General features: G+C 36.0%; 1 protein-coding gene across 1 annotated transcript; it reads right to left on the bottom strand.

The window, feature by feature from the left end:
- Positions 1 to 990: 990 nt before the first annotated feature.
- Positions 991 to 18,551, bottom strand: umad1 (UBAP1-MVB12-associated (UMA) domain containing 1). Its single transcript, XM_053333795.1, has 4 exons — positions 18,447 to 18,551; positions 18,018 to 18,106; positions 11,262 to 11,347; positions 991 to 1,400 (listed from the first exon to the last, which is right to left on the bottom strand). Exons 2-4 carry the CDS (start codon positions 18,097 to 18,099, stop codon positions 1,119 to 1,121), a joined length of 450 nt encoding a protein of 149 aa, XP_053189770.1. The 5' UTR covers positions 18,100 to 18,106; positions 18,447 to 18,551; the 3' UTR covers positions 991 to 1,118.
- Positions 18,552 to 18,657: the final 106 nt, after the last annotated feature.

Below are 18,657 nucleotides of genomic sequence, written 5' to 3'. Positions count from 1 at the left end.
CAGTTTATTACAACCTGGGTCTCACTGTTGTATCTGGGATTGCAGTCAGTACAGTTCTCCACAGACCCAAATCTGAGACCTGAACCCAGGTGGTACCCAACATGTCACAACGCGACTGCTGCTGCCGTTTTGTGTCCTGAACCCAACCTGAGACCTGAGGCTATATTTCCTTCTACGCTCTTCTGCATGTCCTCAGGAAATCATGACATGTATGGACTCGGATCATTGGCACAGCCAGAAAGAGACAGTTCATAGAAATTACACTGGAAAATAGCCAAAACCTAACCCGACCCCTGTTTGACGCTTTATGCAACTAAATGGCTCAAATTTGAAACGTGATTCTTTGCGTCTCAGTCGGGTGGGAAAACAATAGTAGTCACATGATCAGACAGGTTGCTAAATTACTCAAATTAGTCAGTTATTTGGAAGAGACAACAAAGGACAAGGGTCAAATTATGGGGTATAAGTAGTAATAAAGGAAAACTGTTGACTGTTAGACACCATTACAACAGACTGTACGGTACTGTGCTGTACTGTCTATGTGTGTGTGTGTGTGTGTGTGTGTGTGCATGCATAAGGACTTGACAGTTATGGGGCCAATTTTCTGGACAAGTATTAAGTCTAGTTCAAGGCTTGCACAATCTTGGTTTTAGTCTAGGACTAGTCTTAAGCTCTGTTGAGAAACAGGAGCCATCACAGACAGGCTCTAAAATGAAAGTGAACAGCAGGGGCCCTGACTGACATGATTCAGTACCTATTAAACTATCAAATTAGAACTTGTGGTCATCTGTTATATATTCAGTGAGCTTCTCATGGTATTCAATGTAATTTCATTTGTTTTCAATGGCTCTAACTTAAAAGTAGAAAATGAACAAGGAGTAATTTACAAAAATCTAATGCTTCTGTATTTTCTTAAAATGTATTTGAAGTTTTAGGTAATTTTAGTGAGCATTTGTTTTTACAGTAACTGCAAATCACATTTGCCTGCTCTATATTTTGTCAGTTGTTGGTTATGTCAGAGGTTGCAACCTCTGACATAACCATATGCTGCAATACAGTGACCTATCAGCCAAGCTCCCCTCAGTGTGAACTCAGGATGACAGTCTTCATATTAGAATCTAAGATGATGTATTATGGAGAACAGAGTTCTCTAAAGTGAAGTCGTACTGAAAATTGGCGAGGTTGTAGTTTATGTCCCGGGACAGCAGCACATCGGGGATGAGGGAGAACCCTGCTTGCATAGCCTGGACATGAGGCGCCAAAGTGAAGGGGACATCCCCGAGGAGGTCTGGAAGAGTGGCAGCAGCCTCCACTGCTGGTGGTCCGGCTATCAGTGCTGTGCTAGGTAAAGCTGGAGGCAGACCTGTGTCCATGGGTTGAGCTGGAGTTGTATAGAAGGACTGTGGAAAAAGAAAAGGCAAAATTGACATCAGTACAATCTTCCGGTTGGATTCTCCTTTCAGATACACATTTAGTTATAGCCTGTGTTCACTGTTAGTTTAGTATTTAGACCACACAAGTAGTGAGGCTGAGGGCTATGGTTCACTATCCCACTGTCAAACTGTCCATTCATTCACACACATAGTGAGACATCTCCCCATTAACTAAACCTTATTCCCCAATCATATACTATCAACTAGTAGTGCACACAGTATGCACTAAGGTTCATTTTCTATACTGTTTATCAATTAGTGTACCTTACCATTTTATACTAACAGGAAATTATACTGACAGATGTTAAACTGCAACTTTGGAATGCAACAACAATTTGACTCGTCAAGCACAGAGAAAAATGTAATTACCGCAGCACAGAGTAGCATCTGCATTACATAGGTAAACATCTATCTTTTGGAACAATAGTACATCAATAGTACATGCAAACACTAAGTAAATATAGTATGCACACTGACAGGGTTGGGGTTAGTATATACAAGATTCTCACTTCTCAACTGTTGCAAAAGGGTTAGGCGTTAATGGTGGTTAGGGTGGATTGTGTCATTTCCCCATTGTGAACATACTACACAGTCACAACCCAGTTAGAGTGAGTATGTAGTAAAGAATTTGTACACAGCCTCAGTTTTTAGTGATCCCCTGACCTTTCATCTAGATCCATCATGCCAAAACTTCAGCTTGTACACAAAAATGATTAAAGTCTACTTGGCAGATTTTCTTGGTTACCAATAAAGTTGGCAAAGAAGACACAAGTGCAAATGGTTTGGTTTGTTTTTCCATCAGCTTTGTTTTAGACTGCCGTGAAATTGGTGGTAGATATTTACAGTTCCCAGATGGTGAAACCTGGCCTTAGCAACACTCCTGCAACAAAATTTCCATTTGGACAAAAACATACTGCGTAGTGTAACAGCCTGAGAGCCGTGACATTTGCTGAATATACTCATGGTCACCAGAGAGAGGAAGCACTTTAACCAGATGACTCCTTGACCTAATCTGTAGTGTCATCCTGAAGCCATTTTATTTGAACTCCACTACAGATAAGCTTTTAAGAGTAGCAGAATCACCATGCCTGCTCCTGATATTTCCATATTTGAGTCAAACCAAGGCCACCTAGATATTTCCATATTCTAGATATTTAGCCTTGTTGACTCCGTTTTGACTGCATGAGATTTCCTGGATAGTGATATTTGGTTAGTTTTGTCAAAGTCATGTTTTAGATTTACATGCTGTCTCTCATTAGTGTAGTTTTTCCAAAAACAAAGTTTTAATGCTGTCAAGATCTGAAAGCATGTTGGTGAATTACAGTGACCATAATTTATTGTTGCTATAATGGTGCATATGGAAGTTGTTCCTCATGGTTACAGACTGCATGTGAAGGTTTGTTGACTCCTCTATTGAATGTATAAAGTTGCTGAGTGTTCTGCTGTATGTGGAGGAGTCAAATATGTTTTTAACTGAAGTATTTATAATCTTTACACAATGAGTAATGACCAGATCAGATTAGATAACTTTTCCCTCTCTGCAAGCATAAATATCTTTTTGACATATTCCAACTTTTTTCCAAAATGAAAATGCACATACAATGGGTGGATGGAAATGCACCCAATGATCTGCTACAATCAGTGGATTTGTTCTCTTTGGTCAACCGACATGCAAACTCGCACTACCTGGAAACCAGTTTGACAGTGCTGAACTTTGAGGGTATAACTAGTTTATCCATTGACTTCCACCGTTTAGTAGCCGTAGTAATGATGACCCAGGGAAGTGTCACCATTCAGATAACTTTACCATAAGGTGACACTCTGCTTTATAAAATTGGTGGATGGTTAAATAGTTTGGCAAAAAGTAGACTTCGCTGCAGGATGCCATTGTTCCCTTCCTGTTTCCAACTGCGAATCAGGACTTTTTAAAAAAAAACCATAACAACCATTGTCATGGTGTTTATTGTTGCCACGTTGTATAATTTAAAGGAACAAACCACATTTCAAAGGACTGTCTTAACCCAAACCATGATCTTTCCCTTACTCTAAACAAGTGGTTTTACTACCCAAACCTAACTAGACCTTACAGTACTGCCACACCATAAACCTTCATTATTCTTTAACAGGGTATATAACATGTTACAGTAACATTTGTAAAGGAAATGGAAAGCAGTATATTACACTCTTATGGGTTGTTCTGGTGTGTAGATACAAACGACCTGTGTGGTTGTTTAATTATGAGGAAGTGTTGAATCATAACCACTGTGCAGCCCACATGGCCCTAACATCACAGAGCTGATGCATTAATGAGTTTCACTGTGCCACTTCCTGATGTAACTGCATTCACACCATCAAACAAACTAGGTCTTTAAACACAGCTGGCCAAGTCTAAAGGCAAAATATTTTGGTACTTGGTATAAAGGTGCAGAATCCTCCTGACTGCATCCCACTGCCTCTTTGAATCTCAATGTGATAAGTTGTACCAATGGGGATAATAAAGCATACCTACAGACGGTCTCTCCACTAAGACAGTCATGGTGTTGTGTCCTGTTATACAAATAAAAAGTTATGGCAGAAGTTTTTGGAAAACAAAAAAAAAAAGAAAAGCATGAAGTTCCAATATCACTGACTGTATAAAGAGGTCTTGAATATTGAATGTGTTTTGGAAAAGTGGTTGGTAGAAAAATGGTTGCGTGCTGCATCCCTGATATCACCATCTGAAAGGAGGTTTTGGACACTGATAGATAATCCAACAGGAACATTGTGCGATGCATAATGCACAAACAACCACATATTGTACAATGAAAATGTTTTGTCTCAGTGTTTTCCTACAACTAGTGCTCTTACTTGGACACACTAGAGCCAAACAAAGAATATGGTTTCATTTCCAGAGTCAACAGAATCATACATATGCAACTGTTACCAAACATAAAAACCACATTTATTCTGTTGTTCTCATGGTGTGTATTTTTAGCTCAATGTACTGAACTCATACTGTCATGTTATCTTTGTTTAAAATACAGGGCTTATTCTAGGATACTGTATCTTCTCATTTGCTGTAGCAATATGCTTGAGTAGTATCCAAAGTTTAGCAACATATTTAAGTTAGTGCTGATATCAAAATCGAAGGCTTTGCACTTCTGTAACATCCTAAGGAAGGAAGTTGCGAAGGCATAGTACCCATCATTCTACCTGCCAACTGTGCTTCCACAACTGTTAACTGTGAGCTGAGTGTAGACACACAACAAACCTTGAAGCACATAGCAGCAGCAGCTTTAGGGTAATGCAATGTCTGAATGAGACCTCAAAAAGTAGAGCTCAATCTAACTTAAATGGAAAGTGTCTATGTCTGTCTGTATGCCTGTAAGTATGTATGTAAGTATGTATGTATACATGTATGTATGTATGTATGTATACATGTATGTATGTATGTATGTATGTATGTATGTATACATGTATGTATGTATGTATGTATGTATACATGTATGTATGTATGTATGTATGTATGTATGTATACATGTATGTATGTATGTATGTATGTATACATGTATGTATGTATGTATGTATGTATGTATGTATGTATGTATGTATGTATGTATGTATGTATGTATGTATACATGTATACATGTATGTATGTATGTATGTATGTATACATGTATGTATGTATGTATGTATGTATGTATACATGTATACATGTATGTATGTATGTATGTATGTATACATGTATGTATGTATGTATGTATGTATGTATACATGTATGTATGTATGTATGTATGTATGTATGTATACATGTATGTATGTATGTATGTATGTATACATGTATGTATGTATGTATGTATGTATGTATGTATGTATGTATACATGTATACATGTATGTATGTATGTATGTATGTATACATGTATACATGTATGTATGTATACATGTATGTATGTATGTATGTATGTATACATGTATACATGTATGTATGTATGTATGTATGTATGTATGTATGTATGTATGTATGTATACATGTATACATGTATGTATGTATGTATGTATGTATACATGTATGTATGTATACATGTATACATGTATGTATGTATGTATGTATGTATGTATGTATACATGTATGTATACATGTATGTATACATGTATGTATGTATGTATGTATGTATGTATGTATACATGTATACATGTATGTATGTATACATGTATACATGTATGTAGGTATGTATGTATGTATGTATGTATACATGTATGTATGTATGTATGTATGTATGTATGTATACATGTATGTATGTATGTATGTATGTATGTATGTATGTATGTATGTATGTATGTATGTATGCATGTATGTATGTATGTATACATGTATGTATGTATGTATGTATACATGTATACATACATGTATGTAAGTATGTATGTATGTATGTATGTATGTATACATGTATGTATGTATGTATGTATACATGTATGTATGTATGTATGTATGTATGTATGTATGTATGTATGTAAGTATGTATGTATGTATACATGTATGTATGTATGTATGTATGTTTGTATGTATGTATGTATGTATGTATGTATACATGTATGTATGTATGTATGTATGTATGTATGTATGTATGTATGTAAGTATGTATGTATGTATACATGTATGTATGTATGTATGTATGTATGTATGTATGTATGTATGTATACATGTATGTATGTATGTATGTATGTATGTATACATGTATGTATGTATGTATGTATGTATACATGTATGTATGTATGTATGTATGTATGTTTACATGTATGTATGTATGTATGTATGCATGTATACATGTATGTATTTATGTAAGTATGTATGTATACATGTATGTATACATGTATGTATGTATGTATGTAAGTATGTATGTATGTATGTATGTATGTTTACATGTATGTATGTATGTAAGTATGTATGTTTACATGTATGTATGTATGTATGTATGTATGTATGTTTACATGTGTGTATGTATGTATGTAAGTATGTATGTTTACATGTATGTATGTATGTATATATGTATGTTTACATGTATGTATGTATGTATGTATGTTTACATGTATGTATGCATGTATGTATGTATATATGTATGTTTACATGTATGTATGTATGTATGTATGTTTACATGTGTGTAAGTATGTATGTATGTATGTATACATGTATGTAAGTATGTATGTATACATGTATGTATGTAAGTATGTATGTATACATGTATGTATGTATGTATGTATGTATGCATGTATGTATGTATGTTTACATGTATGTATGTATGTATGTATGTATGTATACATGTATGTATGTATGTATGTATGTATACATGTATGTATGTATGTATGTTTACATGTATGTATGTATGTATGTATGCATGTATACATGTATGTATTTATGTAAGTATGTATGTATACATGTATGTATACATGTATGTATGTATGTATGTATGTAAGTATGTATGTATGTATGTATGTATGTATGTTTACATGTATGTATGTATGTAAGTATGTATGTTTACATGTATGTATGTATGTATGTATGTATGTTTACATGTATGTATGTATGTATGTAAGTATGTATGTTTACATGTATGTATGTATTTATATATGTATGTTTACATGTATGTATGTATGTATGTTTACATGTATGTATGTATGCATGTATGTATATATGTATGTTTACATGTATGTATGTATGTTTACATGTATGTATGTATGTAAGTATGTATGTTTACATGTATGTATGTATGTATGTATGTTTACATGTGTGTATGTATGTAAGTATGTATGTTTACATGTATGTATGTATGTATGTATGTATGTATGTATGTATGTATGTAAGTATGTATGTAAGTATGTATGTTCACATGTATGTATGTATGTATGTATGTATGTAAGTATGTATGTTTACATGTATGTATGTATGTATGTATGTATGTATGTTTACATGTATGTATGTATGTATGTATGTATGTATGTATGTATGTTTACATGTGTGTATGTATGTATGTAAGTATGTATGTTTACATGTATGTATGTATGTATGTATGTATGTATGTTTACATGTATGTATGTATGTATGTATGTATGTATGTTTACATGTATGTATGTATGTATGTATGTATGTATGTATGTATGTATGTATGTTTACATGTATGTATGTATGTATGTAAGTATGTATGTTTACATGTATGTATGTATGTATGTATGTTTACATGTATGTATGTATGTAAGTATGTATGTATGTATGTATGTATGTATGTATGTTTACATGTGTGTATGTATGTATGTAAGTATGTATGTTTACATGTATGTATGTATGTATGTATACATGTATGTATGTATGTATGTATACATGTATGTATGTATGTATGTATGTATGTATGTATGTATGTATACATGTATGTAAGTATGTATGTATACATGTATGTATGTATGTATGTATGTTTACATGTATGTATACATGTATGTATGTATGTATGTCTATACATCTCCATAAATGTATTTATGTTTGTATACATGCATGTCCTTTTCTTAACAACTGTTCATGTGTATGTGCATTCACACCTCACATTAACTCTACTCATGTTTCTATGAGTCCCACTTTGAACAGGCACTGCACTAGTTTGAACAACGCATTTTTGTGTGGTGGGAAAATAATTTTTGAGACTGAGGTTGCTTTGATGAGCTGTGGTGGAGGTTTACAAAATGCAGCCTAACATTTGCTTGACTTGTGCAGGTCTGGATAAGGAATTCATACAGAGTTGCAGATTGCAGACTTTGTTTTGTGCTTTATCATATAATTAAAGGAAAATGTGAGAGTAAATCCAGAAAAGATGTTGTTACAGGAAATGGTTATTCCTCTGCAATTAAGAGGCAGAGTTCCTTTGAGACTTTGGGACAGGGAGGGTGGACCAACCAGGTCCCAGGTCTGCTTTTCTTTTATGCTCTGTAACACAGTTTCTATGAGGCAAAGCATAAAACAAAGATCTTACACCTGGGTAAGACTGCTGTGGTAGTAAGGACACAATGAAGACCATAAACACACTTTACTGGATCATGTTTACTGGTCAAGTTGTGACCCTTAGTTTGTAGTACAAGTCACGTTTTTGACCACTAGTGGTGCTTTAGAGTGATATTTTGATTCCAAAATGATTTGTGCTAGGTACGGTGTTAGAAAGTGCACGCAACAACACGTGCACACCATATTTCTGCTGACTGCACAGGATGGCTGTAATAATCTCAGGCAGAATAGAAACAGGTCTCAATCATATTAGAGCTAATGTAAAAGGATTATGGTCAGAAACACATGTCGAGGCAGGCAGAAGAGAAGTGTCAGTATTCCTCAAAATTCTTGTTGCATCATTAAAGTGTGTCTGTAACCCTCCATGAATCCTCTTTGAATACAGAGACAGACTGCTGACTCAGAGCAGCTGGGTGCTACCTGCTACCTAGTTCTAGCTTCTCAAAGGTTGAGGATTTGCCCCTTTTTTGTCCTAAACTGACATTAAGCCAATAAACACACCTCCCAAATCTAAAGAACACAATGTGCCGACCTGGAGCCTGTTTCACCAAAATTGCAACATACGAGCTGCAACTTGCAACATGAGATTATTTCCACTGGAGTTGATTTTGACACGTTGAACTAATCAAAACAAACACAGTACCTGTGACTTGTGCATCAACATGCAAGAGGACTGCAGTACTACAAATACATCTGCACTCTGCAAAATGCATGTGAGCAGAGCTTGCACATGTATTTAGTGAAATGGGCGCCTGTGTTTCAAACAAGCTGATTTCAAGATTTTGGGCTTCAGGAAATTTCAGGTGTTCTTCACCATTTTGTAACATTGTATAGAAGGGTGAATTAATTGAGATAATAGTCCACATTAGAGCCTGACCAATGTATCAGTCAGTGGATTTTGCCCTATGACAGATATATCAGTATCGCTGTGTATGATACATTGTTTTTTATATAGTTATATGGGCAGTGTTTTATGTATATTTGATCCTTTTTCTTAATTCAAGTTTAATATATAAATGCACACGTCTTTTTGTTTTATGTGCTATAGAGCCCAACCAATACATCCGTCAGTTGATATTATCGGCCGATATTGGCCTATCACAGATATATCTGTATCAGCGAATATGTTGTTCCATGTGTGCCAATATCTATCTATCTACTGTATCTATCTATCTATCTATCTATCTATCTATCTATCTATCTATCTATCTATGTATCTATCTATCTATATATACATATATATATAATTTTTTGATCCTTTTTCTTAATTCAAATTCAATATATGCATATGTTTTTTAGATAATTATTATAATTATTGAGTTCCCAGAGGAGTTTACTGCCATTTTATAAAATAAAGTTTATAATTAAACTGTAATATATCAATCTCTGTTACATATCGTTATTATGTATTGTCAAAAGTGCTTGATAACCACATTTGAGGGATCATTGCAAAAATAATGTGCACATATGAATGTGTTCATATGTATCTATACATTCTGTACATAAACATTATCGGCCAATATATTAATATTGGAATTTTTGGCTCCCTAGTATTGGTATCGGCATCTGCCCCTAAAATCCGGTATGGGTCGGGCCCTAATGTGTTATTTATTTATAGTTGTTTATAATAATTAAATTCCCAGTGAAGTTTACTGTTTCAAGTTGATTGTTGAACCTCTATTACATAGCTTTGTCACAAATGTCTGATAACCACATTTCATGGATCATTGCAAAAAAAAGTTTGTGTATGTATTCTGTGTATAAACAATATATTGGCCAATATATTTTGGATTATATTGGATTTTTTTCATTCAAAGGTATCGGCCTAGTCCACATATGAATTCATAATAAAATAATGATTCATTGCTATGCAACAGAGATATTTTGGCTAAAATATACGGTTGAGTGAGAGTGGAGTTTGTCAGCCATAAATCAAAACAATGAACTAAAACATGCTAAAGAATGTAATTCCCTGTGGGTTCATCACTACAAGAGGCAGCTTTCACATCACACACACATACACACACATCGGATCCATTATTAATATAAAAACATTGAAGAATGGAGCTTGAAGTAAAAGTCAAAAATAGTGAGAAAGATAAATGCTTAGGCTGGTAGTTTTTAGAAGTGGCTTTCAATCTACATCTGGACATATTTTCCAGCTGTTTTGTTGACAGCAGGAATAACTGCTTTATGTGTGTGCTTGTGTGTGTGGTCCACATGTAGGCTCTGAGTGGAGTGAGCTTTTCATCCTGCACCGTGTGATCTGAAGCAAACTGTGTGACATGTGGTAGCTCCAGGATGACATATGGACACACACACACACACACACACACACACACACACACACACACACGCACACGCACACGCACACGCACACGCACACACACACACCACTGCCCACAAAAATGACCCTATTTAGAAATCCAACAATTAATCGCTGAAGTATCAATGCTCATTAATGCAAATAATACTAATCACAAAGCTGCACGCAGTAGTAAACGCAGTGTGGTGAATGGCAGTGGCACATTTCAGCTCGGGGGGGGGGGGGGGCTCCTGCACCTGTCATCATCACAGTAGTGTGTATTGTTGAGTATGAACCGTGTGGGATGAGTCCAGCTGAGATGTTCTCAGCTTCTCCTCCCTGAGCTGGAACACTCAGAATATGAAGGAAAACATGCTCTCTCTCTCTCTCTCTCTCTCTGTCCATGCTTTGATCATCCACTTCCACGCCACTCATTATGATTCCAAAGGATAAGCTTCACATTATGAAGTGAAAATCCATGTACAGTGCAGACAGGCTTACCTTTGATGGCTGCACAATGACGTTTGTTGAACGCTGTGCGATGTTCATGGACTGCATCTTCCTCCTCTGCTCTTCAACTGTCTCTCCTGCACAGAAAATGACACAGATGGCAGTTTAAAGTCCGTGTAAAGTAAGAATAAATATGTGTTCTGAGTTTGACATACCACAGAAAAGTGTGTTGTTAACCACCCTGCCAAATTTGAATGATTCAAAAAATCGCCAAATATATGAAATTAGGCTTCAAAGTTGTGTAAAAATCAGCCTCTTTCTCTGCTACCAAACACTGTGGGAGTGTCCGCAGAGTCCGCTGAAACCCGGCCCCCTACCAAGTGTCAGCTGTCAATCAAAGTCACCACCTCTACCAGAAACATGGATGCTACGTCTGAGAGCTTTCTGCTGCTAACTCAGCTGCTAGCTCGGCTACTAGCTCAGCAGCTAGCTCGGCAGCTAACTCGGCGACTAACTCAGCTAACTGGCTAACTGTAGACTGTAGTTGTAGTAGTGTGTAGTTTTTTAGAAATACATTTTAACCTATTTAATGTGTTTAGAAGAAAATGTCTGAATTCACTTTACACAGTCTTTAAGATTAGTGACTTATTAGTACAAAAATATTAAAGGAGCAAGACACTCTTTTGAAGTACTTATTACACCTTCTTCATCCAAGTTTTTCCAATTGAACTGCAAACAATAAAAAAATGTGTCTGCATGCTTTTCACACATGGGCTGAAATGCATGAAGACCAGCTGCTGCCTGCGAGGTGCCAGAAATCAATAACATTCTAGTAAGCTTGGGAAACATGGAATGACTACAACATGCAGAAACAATAGTGTGATCTGGACCTATTTGTCAATCGATAAGTCGATCCAGCTTCAAATGAATGAGGATTCGCTGCTTTGAAAAAGTCAGCTTGGGCTCTGGGAAATTGTGAGGTGCATTTTAAAACTATTTTTCATGAGAAAATAATCTAACAGATACTAGAAGATTAAAATATTATACATGGAGTTATAATTGACTACTGTGTGTGTTTTCAGAGGTCAGGTTTATCAGATCTAATGTCTTGACTTGACTTTTAAGGACTAAGTATGCTTCAAACTCACTGCTTGCTTGATCACCTTTCCAACATCACATTTAATAAGTTTCCAGAGCAGATATCTGTCAGTTATCCTCACTTAAACGTCATGATTGGTCAGTTGTGTGGAGGTGTAAAAGTAGGCGGGGTTTGGATTATTTTAAACTTTTTATTTTTTTTCCATTCTTCACACAACTTTCCATGTACACAGCCAGTAACTACAGCATGAACGTGAGTAGAGAGAGTGTGAAAGTGTCTCTTTATATTATCTAAATATATTTTCAGGATATTCTCTCCTTCATAGTGTTGCACTTGCTTGTTCATATCACAACAGTTAGTCAATTCATTAATTCCTCATCAGCTATTAAATCAACCACCAACTATTTTGATAATCTATTAATTGTTTGAAGTCATTGGTTAAGAATAAAAATTCCAAATTCTCTGATACCAGCTTCTTAAATATGAATATTTTCTGGGTTCTTTAGTCTGAACATCTTTGGGTTGTGGACTGTAAGTCAGGGTAAATAAGGCATGGGAGGATGTCATCTTGAACTCTGGGAAACAGTGACAGACATTTCTTACCATTTTACAGAACAAACAGCTGATCAGTTAATGGATAATGAAAATGATTGTCAGTTGCAGCCCTGGAAAGATTCAGAAATGGCCATACACAATCTGATGTGAGATAGAATAGGGGGTTTCTGAAGACATCTGACCAGCTAATAAGCAGTTCTGAAGAAGCACACTGGCTTTATCACCCTGCTTAGGAATGTGAACATTGAGAATAGGTAGCTTAACTCTTTTTAACTGTACTTAATTGTGTCTTTTGTTTCTTTTTACATTCTGTCTTGATGCTGTTTATGTTTGATGTTAAACACTATGAATGGTTATATGCTTTGTATAAACTTGCCTTGCTTTGCTTTGCCTAAAGACTGCTTGACTTTCATTTTACTCCCACAGCATAAACCATGTCAGACAGGTGAGATCATCTGTGCTCAACAAGTGGTTTTGTGGTCACATTTATAGATTAGAAAGCATTAGAGCTGCTGCTGGGAATGAGCAAACACAGTTTTTCCTGTAGTAAAGTATTCAGAGCTGAAGTTTATGCCTCGAAATAAGCTGTTGTGTTTTGTTTCTTCTTTCCTTCACTACAGTCAAGAGATATTGTCGCATTGAAGCCATCGATACCAATATAATGAATATGCAACAGATGTGTCAGAGCTTAGAAATAAACTCATTTATCCTTCTTCCACATCTCTACCTATTTTAAGGCTATGCTCGGGGCTTGGCAGCTGTCACCGAGCCAATTAATTAGATCTACCTTGTCAAGTGGCTGAAACACTGAGTAGGTGGCCAGATCGGCTTTGTCCACAGAGTGAAATCATACGCTGATGTCATTGTCTCTGATCTCAGCTTTCCGTGTGTGTCTCTCAACGGCAGCTTTCCAATGGAAGAGGAAGTGTTTTCCTCTGGGACAGCATGAGGCCAGAAGCCATCTTTGTGTGTGTAGATCATCATCTACTATCATCACTTGTTATCATTTTGTCTGCCGTGTTTACTACATGAAACAATGACTGTGGGGTTAAAGTAATGGCTTCAAGCTAGAAGGTAAATTGGGAATGTTCATAACTACATTCAGTTAACAGTGAAGGACTCATGTTCATGTTAAAGAAGAAAAAAAAACTTTTTTATTTCATATTGAATGTGCTGGAGTAGAAAACCAACACAATACTTCCCTCATTCAACTGCATTTTAAAGGACATATGAGACTACTACAGTGCCCCCATCTGGACAATTGTGGTATTTTTCATGTGTATTTGACTCCATCAACACTGCTGTTGGTTTAGTTCTACAATAGAAGTCAAAATAACAAGCCTCAACAACCACAAAACACAAAAAATCCAATTAAAAGATCAAACAGCATTACTGTAATTATGATGTTGCTAACCAGGAAACTCATTTGAATGTTCTTTCCTCTAGGAAAACAACAGGGGTTTCTGTCGTCATGGCAATTTGGCGACACACAGTCCAAATGTTTGCATGTAAGCCTAACCAGCTGGTACAGTGGTGAATAAATTGCTGAGATTATGTTCTTTATATAAGCAAAAAATTGAGTTGCATTGAGTTTTAAACATTTTAGTTTTAACTACTGTTCACACCCAGAAACAGCCAAACTGAAGACAGGAGCATCATTTTAACAAATATTAGAAAAGACCAAAATGATTATATTACCTTGAATAAGTGGAGCATGAATACCCTAAACTAAATATTCATTTGACCTAAATGTAAACACCTGTATTGGCTTTGACAACTAGGTTGCCCCCACATTTACCTAACTTCAAGGTTAGACTATGATATTACACTTTTCTACAGCTTAGAGATTAATAGTTAGTTACCATTTTTCAGCAAAAATACCCCAAATATGTTGTTTTCTACTTCTTAAATGTGATCATTTAATACTTTTCTTTGTCATACAAATATTAAATTGAACATCTTGGGCTTGGACTGTTGATTTTGACAAAAGACCTTTGAATGTATGAAACACTAACGGCCATTTTTTTCACTGTGTTCTGACTTTTTATAGACCAAGCTATTAATCAATTACTCCAGTACTGTAAGTCAGTGGCAGATTAATTTTTCAGGAAATAATAATTAGTTGCAACTTAATTGACTCCAGCTCTTAACTCTGCTGATAGACTTCTAAGAAACAAACTGCTCAATCACATTATTGTTATTGTAGCTTCTTTAAATGAAGCTTTTAGAACTACATCCTTCATGACTGTGCAGTTATTGGTAGCTTTCTATTAGCTTTCAAACTAGAATCCAACTCAAGCTTTCTCAAGTGTGACCTTTAACCTCAAGTTAGAACGGCTGGTTTTGAACATTTGAGGAGTCATTTGTACAGTATATTCACTCATGATGAGCGTCTTCTGATCTGCATTCCTTTTACTGTGTTTGAAACAAGAGGTGCTGTAAACCTTCATGCTCCATAACTACTTTTATCTCCACATAGTGACGAGGGTCAGAACAACCTTCTGCCTGGGCGAGCACATTGAGAAAGAAGTGTGGACACTGCCATGGCAGAGCTGACCAGCAGCCTCCCTGCTCAGCCTCAGCCTGGTCTGGTCTGGCCTGCCTGACACTGTGAAGAGCCATGCACCTGTTTATTTACTCCTGCATGTGACCCTCAGCTCAGCCATGGACATCTGTTCTGTTAGGAGGACAATCTACCACTGAGTAGCTCCATGAGGGAACAGGACACTTTGTTGTCTATCTTTACTAGTTTGCTTAACCTTTACCAGTTTACTTTAGCAACCGTTGCTATGGTGACAGACAGTACACTATTCATTACACTACAAAGCTTATATTTAGTATTACATTTGTTACTTTTTAATTACTGAACTTATTCCAAACTCATCAAGATTTTTGTGTACAGCTGGTTCATTGAATCACCACACGCTCACCCCTCCCATTCGTGCGCACACACACGCACGCACGCACGCACACACACACACACACACACACACACACACACACACACACACACACACACACACACACACACACACACACACACACACACACACAGGATGACGTGGCCCATGGAAGGGCATGGGCTGACCTCACCACGTTTGACTCCTGTTTTGGCTAAAATATCTTAAATAAATGTACAGCTTTACTTTTCATTAACAATGGATCATCTAAAAAACTTTAAAAATATTATAGTAAATGGGATATAAGACATGAAATGAAACAGTGACTCTACAAAGGAAATATGATCTGTGCTATGGACCAATAAATGAAGTGTCTGAAATATATAAAAGGTGACAAAATCAACGATTAAATATGACGTGCAAAAATCATTTATTATGTAACAGTGGAGGCTGAATGAAATGCTCAATGTAAAGTCCAGTTTGATGAGGTGTATGAAAGTGACAGTGCAGGGATTTAATGAGCAATTACAGACTATAAAGTGCCTTTTCTTTACAGAGAAATGGAATGAAGCTCACTGACAGCAGACAAGCCTAAACAGAAGTAAAACGTGCCACATCCACCCACAACACAACACTCTCATTTTGCCTGCTGTTATCAAAAACTGTGAAAAAAAATATATCTCCCAGAATGGAAATAATTCAAACTGAGAGCCTTCACATGAACATATTACATTGTTGAGTTATGAAGGACACTTTCCTGTTTTTGTATGAAAAATGAAAAAAACCTTAAATGGACAGTGAAGAAAAGACTTCCAGTTGGCAGGACCTCCAGTCCTTCCAGCAGACTGATAACATTCAAATAAAGTAATAAAAACAAGTATAAAATCTTGTGATTAAACCTTGAATAATGTAGCTGTTCTAGTTTTTTTTAAACATTACAGCTTCTGTGGTCCAGTCTCAACTGACAAAAAAACAAACAAACAAAAAAACAATATATAACAATTGAAATACATTAGTTTAAGAGTTGTCCTGAGTACGATAATGATGATGAAAATGGGAAATTGAATCTAGGGACTACATTTCGTGACTGTTTAACAATCTGCCATGAGACTGGGTTGGGCGATCGTGTTTGTCATCACTGACACTTTTGGGTTTATATTAATCACTCATCCGAGCACATTGCTTATTATACGGCCATCTTTAATGAGAGGACGTGACTAAATGGTAAGCAGGGAGTTTACAGTGAACGTCTGGGAGCTCAGTTGGTTGCCTCAGTCTGAAAGAGAAAGTCTGGCTCTGACACTTGCTCTCCTCTGCCAAAAATAACACGCGGCTCCTGACCATCTGTGTCTGCTCCACCAGCTCTTCACATTAAAGAGAGGAAATAATACCGAACTTGCTGAAAGATGAGATCTGAAGTCATGTCAGGTGATAGGAACTAACAGGCAAACGTGTTTGGTGTTACACAAAATATAACATATCTGTTAAATTTATGTTAAATGTTTGCTGTCTCTAACCTTTGTTTTAACAGGTGGCATCAATTAGCTGATCTAGATATGAACATGTGGATACACTGTATTACAAAACAAAGTCACTCACTCAGAAAATTGTGAAATCAATTTCAAATTCTGTCAACTCATGATGGATGATCACAAGACAAGCAGAAGTGAAACCAACCTCAACTGGATTTTTTTTATTCAGTGGTCATTTTTATTAAATATTCAATTATTCTAATCACCATTCATCTTTCCTCAGTGAAAAGATTCATAATAATGAAACAAATCTTTAACATTAGAGTTACTTTGCCATGTATGCAACCTGTTCCTCAAACAGGATATATGAACAAGGATTAAGGGAACTTCACACCAACCTCCATTCAAAATTCTGACGACTTAACAAAAGCCCTGTTTATAGATGATGGTAAATAAAAAATGTGACATCTATAGACTTTTTCTGATCTTTTAATCAAAAGATACACAAAATAAATGGTTCACATCACTTTCCTCCACCAATGTTGTGCAAACTGTCTATTGACCACTGGTGTATAGCCCATGAAATATGACTTGTCTTTGCTATGAAAAGGGTCATAATAACTTCTTAGATTTTTTAATGGAATTTGGCCTGACATTCCATTTGTAAGCAGATACAGGGCTCTACTAGCTAACAGGGTGTTCCAAGAATTAACTAATGTTCTACTACACCAAATGCCAACGTGTCACTTTCATTTGAATATGAGGTTAATATGTTTCTCACCGACGATAACAAAGCCTCCATCTGCCTCCTTCTCGGATGTTGGCTTCTTAGAGTCTTTCCGGAGTCCAAGGAAACTGAACATGGTTATCCTGCGTTAACAAAATAAGAAAAGGTTACTCTGACAGTTATTACAGTGTGTCAGCTAGCAAAGTTTATGTCACTATTCAAGTTAAAGTGGCGGTAGCTTCATTTGAAGAGTGAAATAGCTGAAATGTGACTTTATTGCTGCACGTCTGATAGGAAACACCTTTAGCTCACACACCGCTACCTGGAAACTCAGCATAAGTAAATATGACTTGATAAAATCTAATGCCAGATATTAAAGTACAAAAGCTAAAGAGCTAGCTCGTTAGGAATAACCACATTTTAAAGGAAATTCGACTCAAAGTCAGACGCTTTTGTCTCTGTAAAGTAGGGTTAGAGTCTTACTGTCGTTGTGTCTTCTCATGAAGTTCAGAATATGGCAATAAAGTCACTTAATGGCTCCAAAAGCTTTTAGTTTGGGTTACTATTGTTTCATGACGTTAGTTTCTGATAAGTATGACTCCACTAATGTGTTACTTTGTAGTTAATGTAACGTTAGGCTATGCTGCGACATAGTATAACCTCATTAAGCTTCCGTCATTACTGTTTCCGTGTA

This window comes from Scomber japonicus, chromosome 15 (assembly GCF_027409825.1).
Source record: "Scomber japonicus isolate fScoJap1 chromosome 15, fScoJap1.pri, whole genome shotgun sequence".
NCBI classification, from domain to species: Eukaryota; Metazoa; Chordata; class Actinopteri; order Scombriformes; family Scombridae; genus Scomber; species Scomber japonicus.
This window is presented reverse-complemented; position numbering and strand designations above follow the sequence as displayed.

Coding starts and splice junctions, on each gene's coding strand:
- umad1 (XM_053333795.1), bottom strand. CDS start 18,099: ATGTTCAGTTTCCTTGGACTCCGGAAAGACTCTAAGAAGCCAACATCC. Junction 11,348..18,017: donor TGGAGGCTTTGTTATCGTCG/GTGAGAAACATA, acceptor TTTTCTGTGCAG/GAGAGACAGTTGAAGAGCAG. Junction 1,401..11,261: donor TCATTGTGCAGCCATCAAAG/GTAAGCCTGTCT, acceptor CTTTTTCCACAG/TCCTTCTATACAACTCCAGC.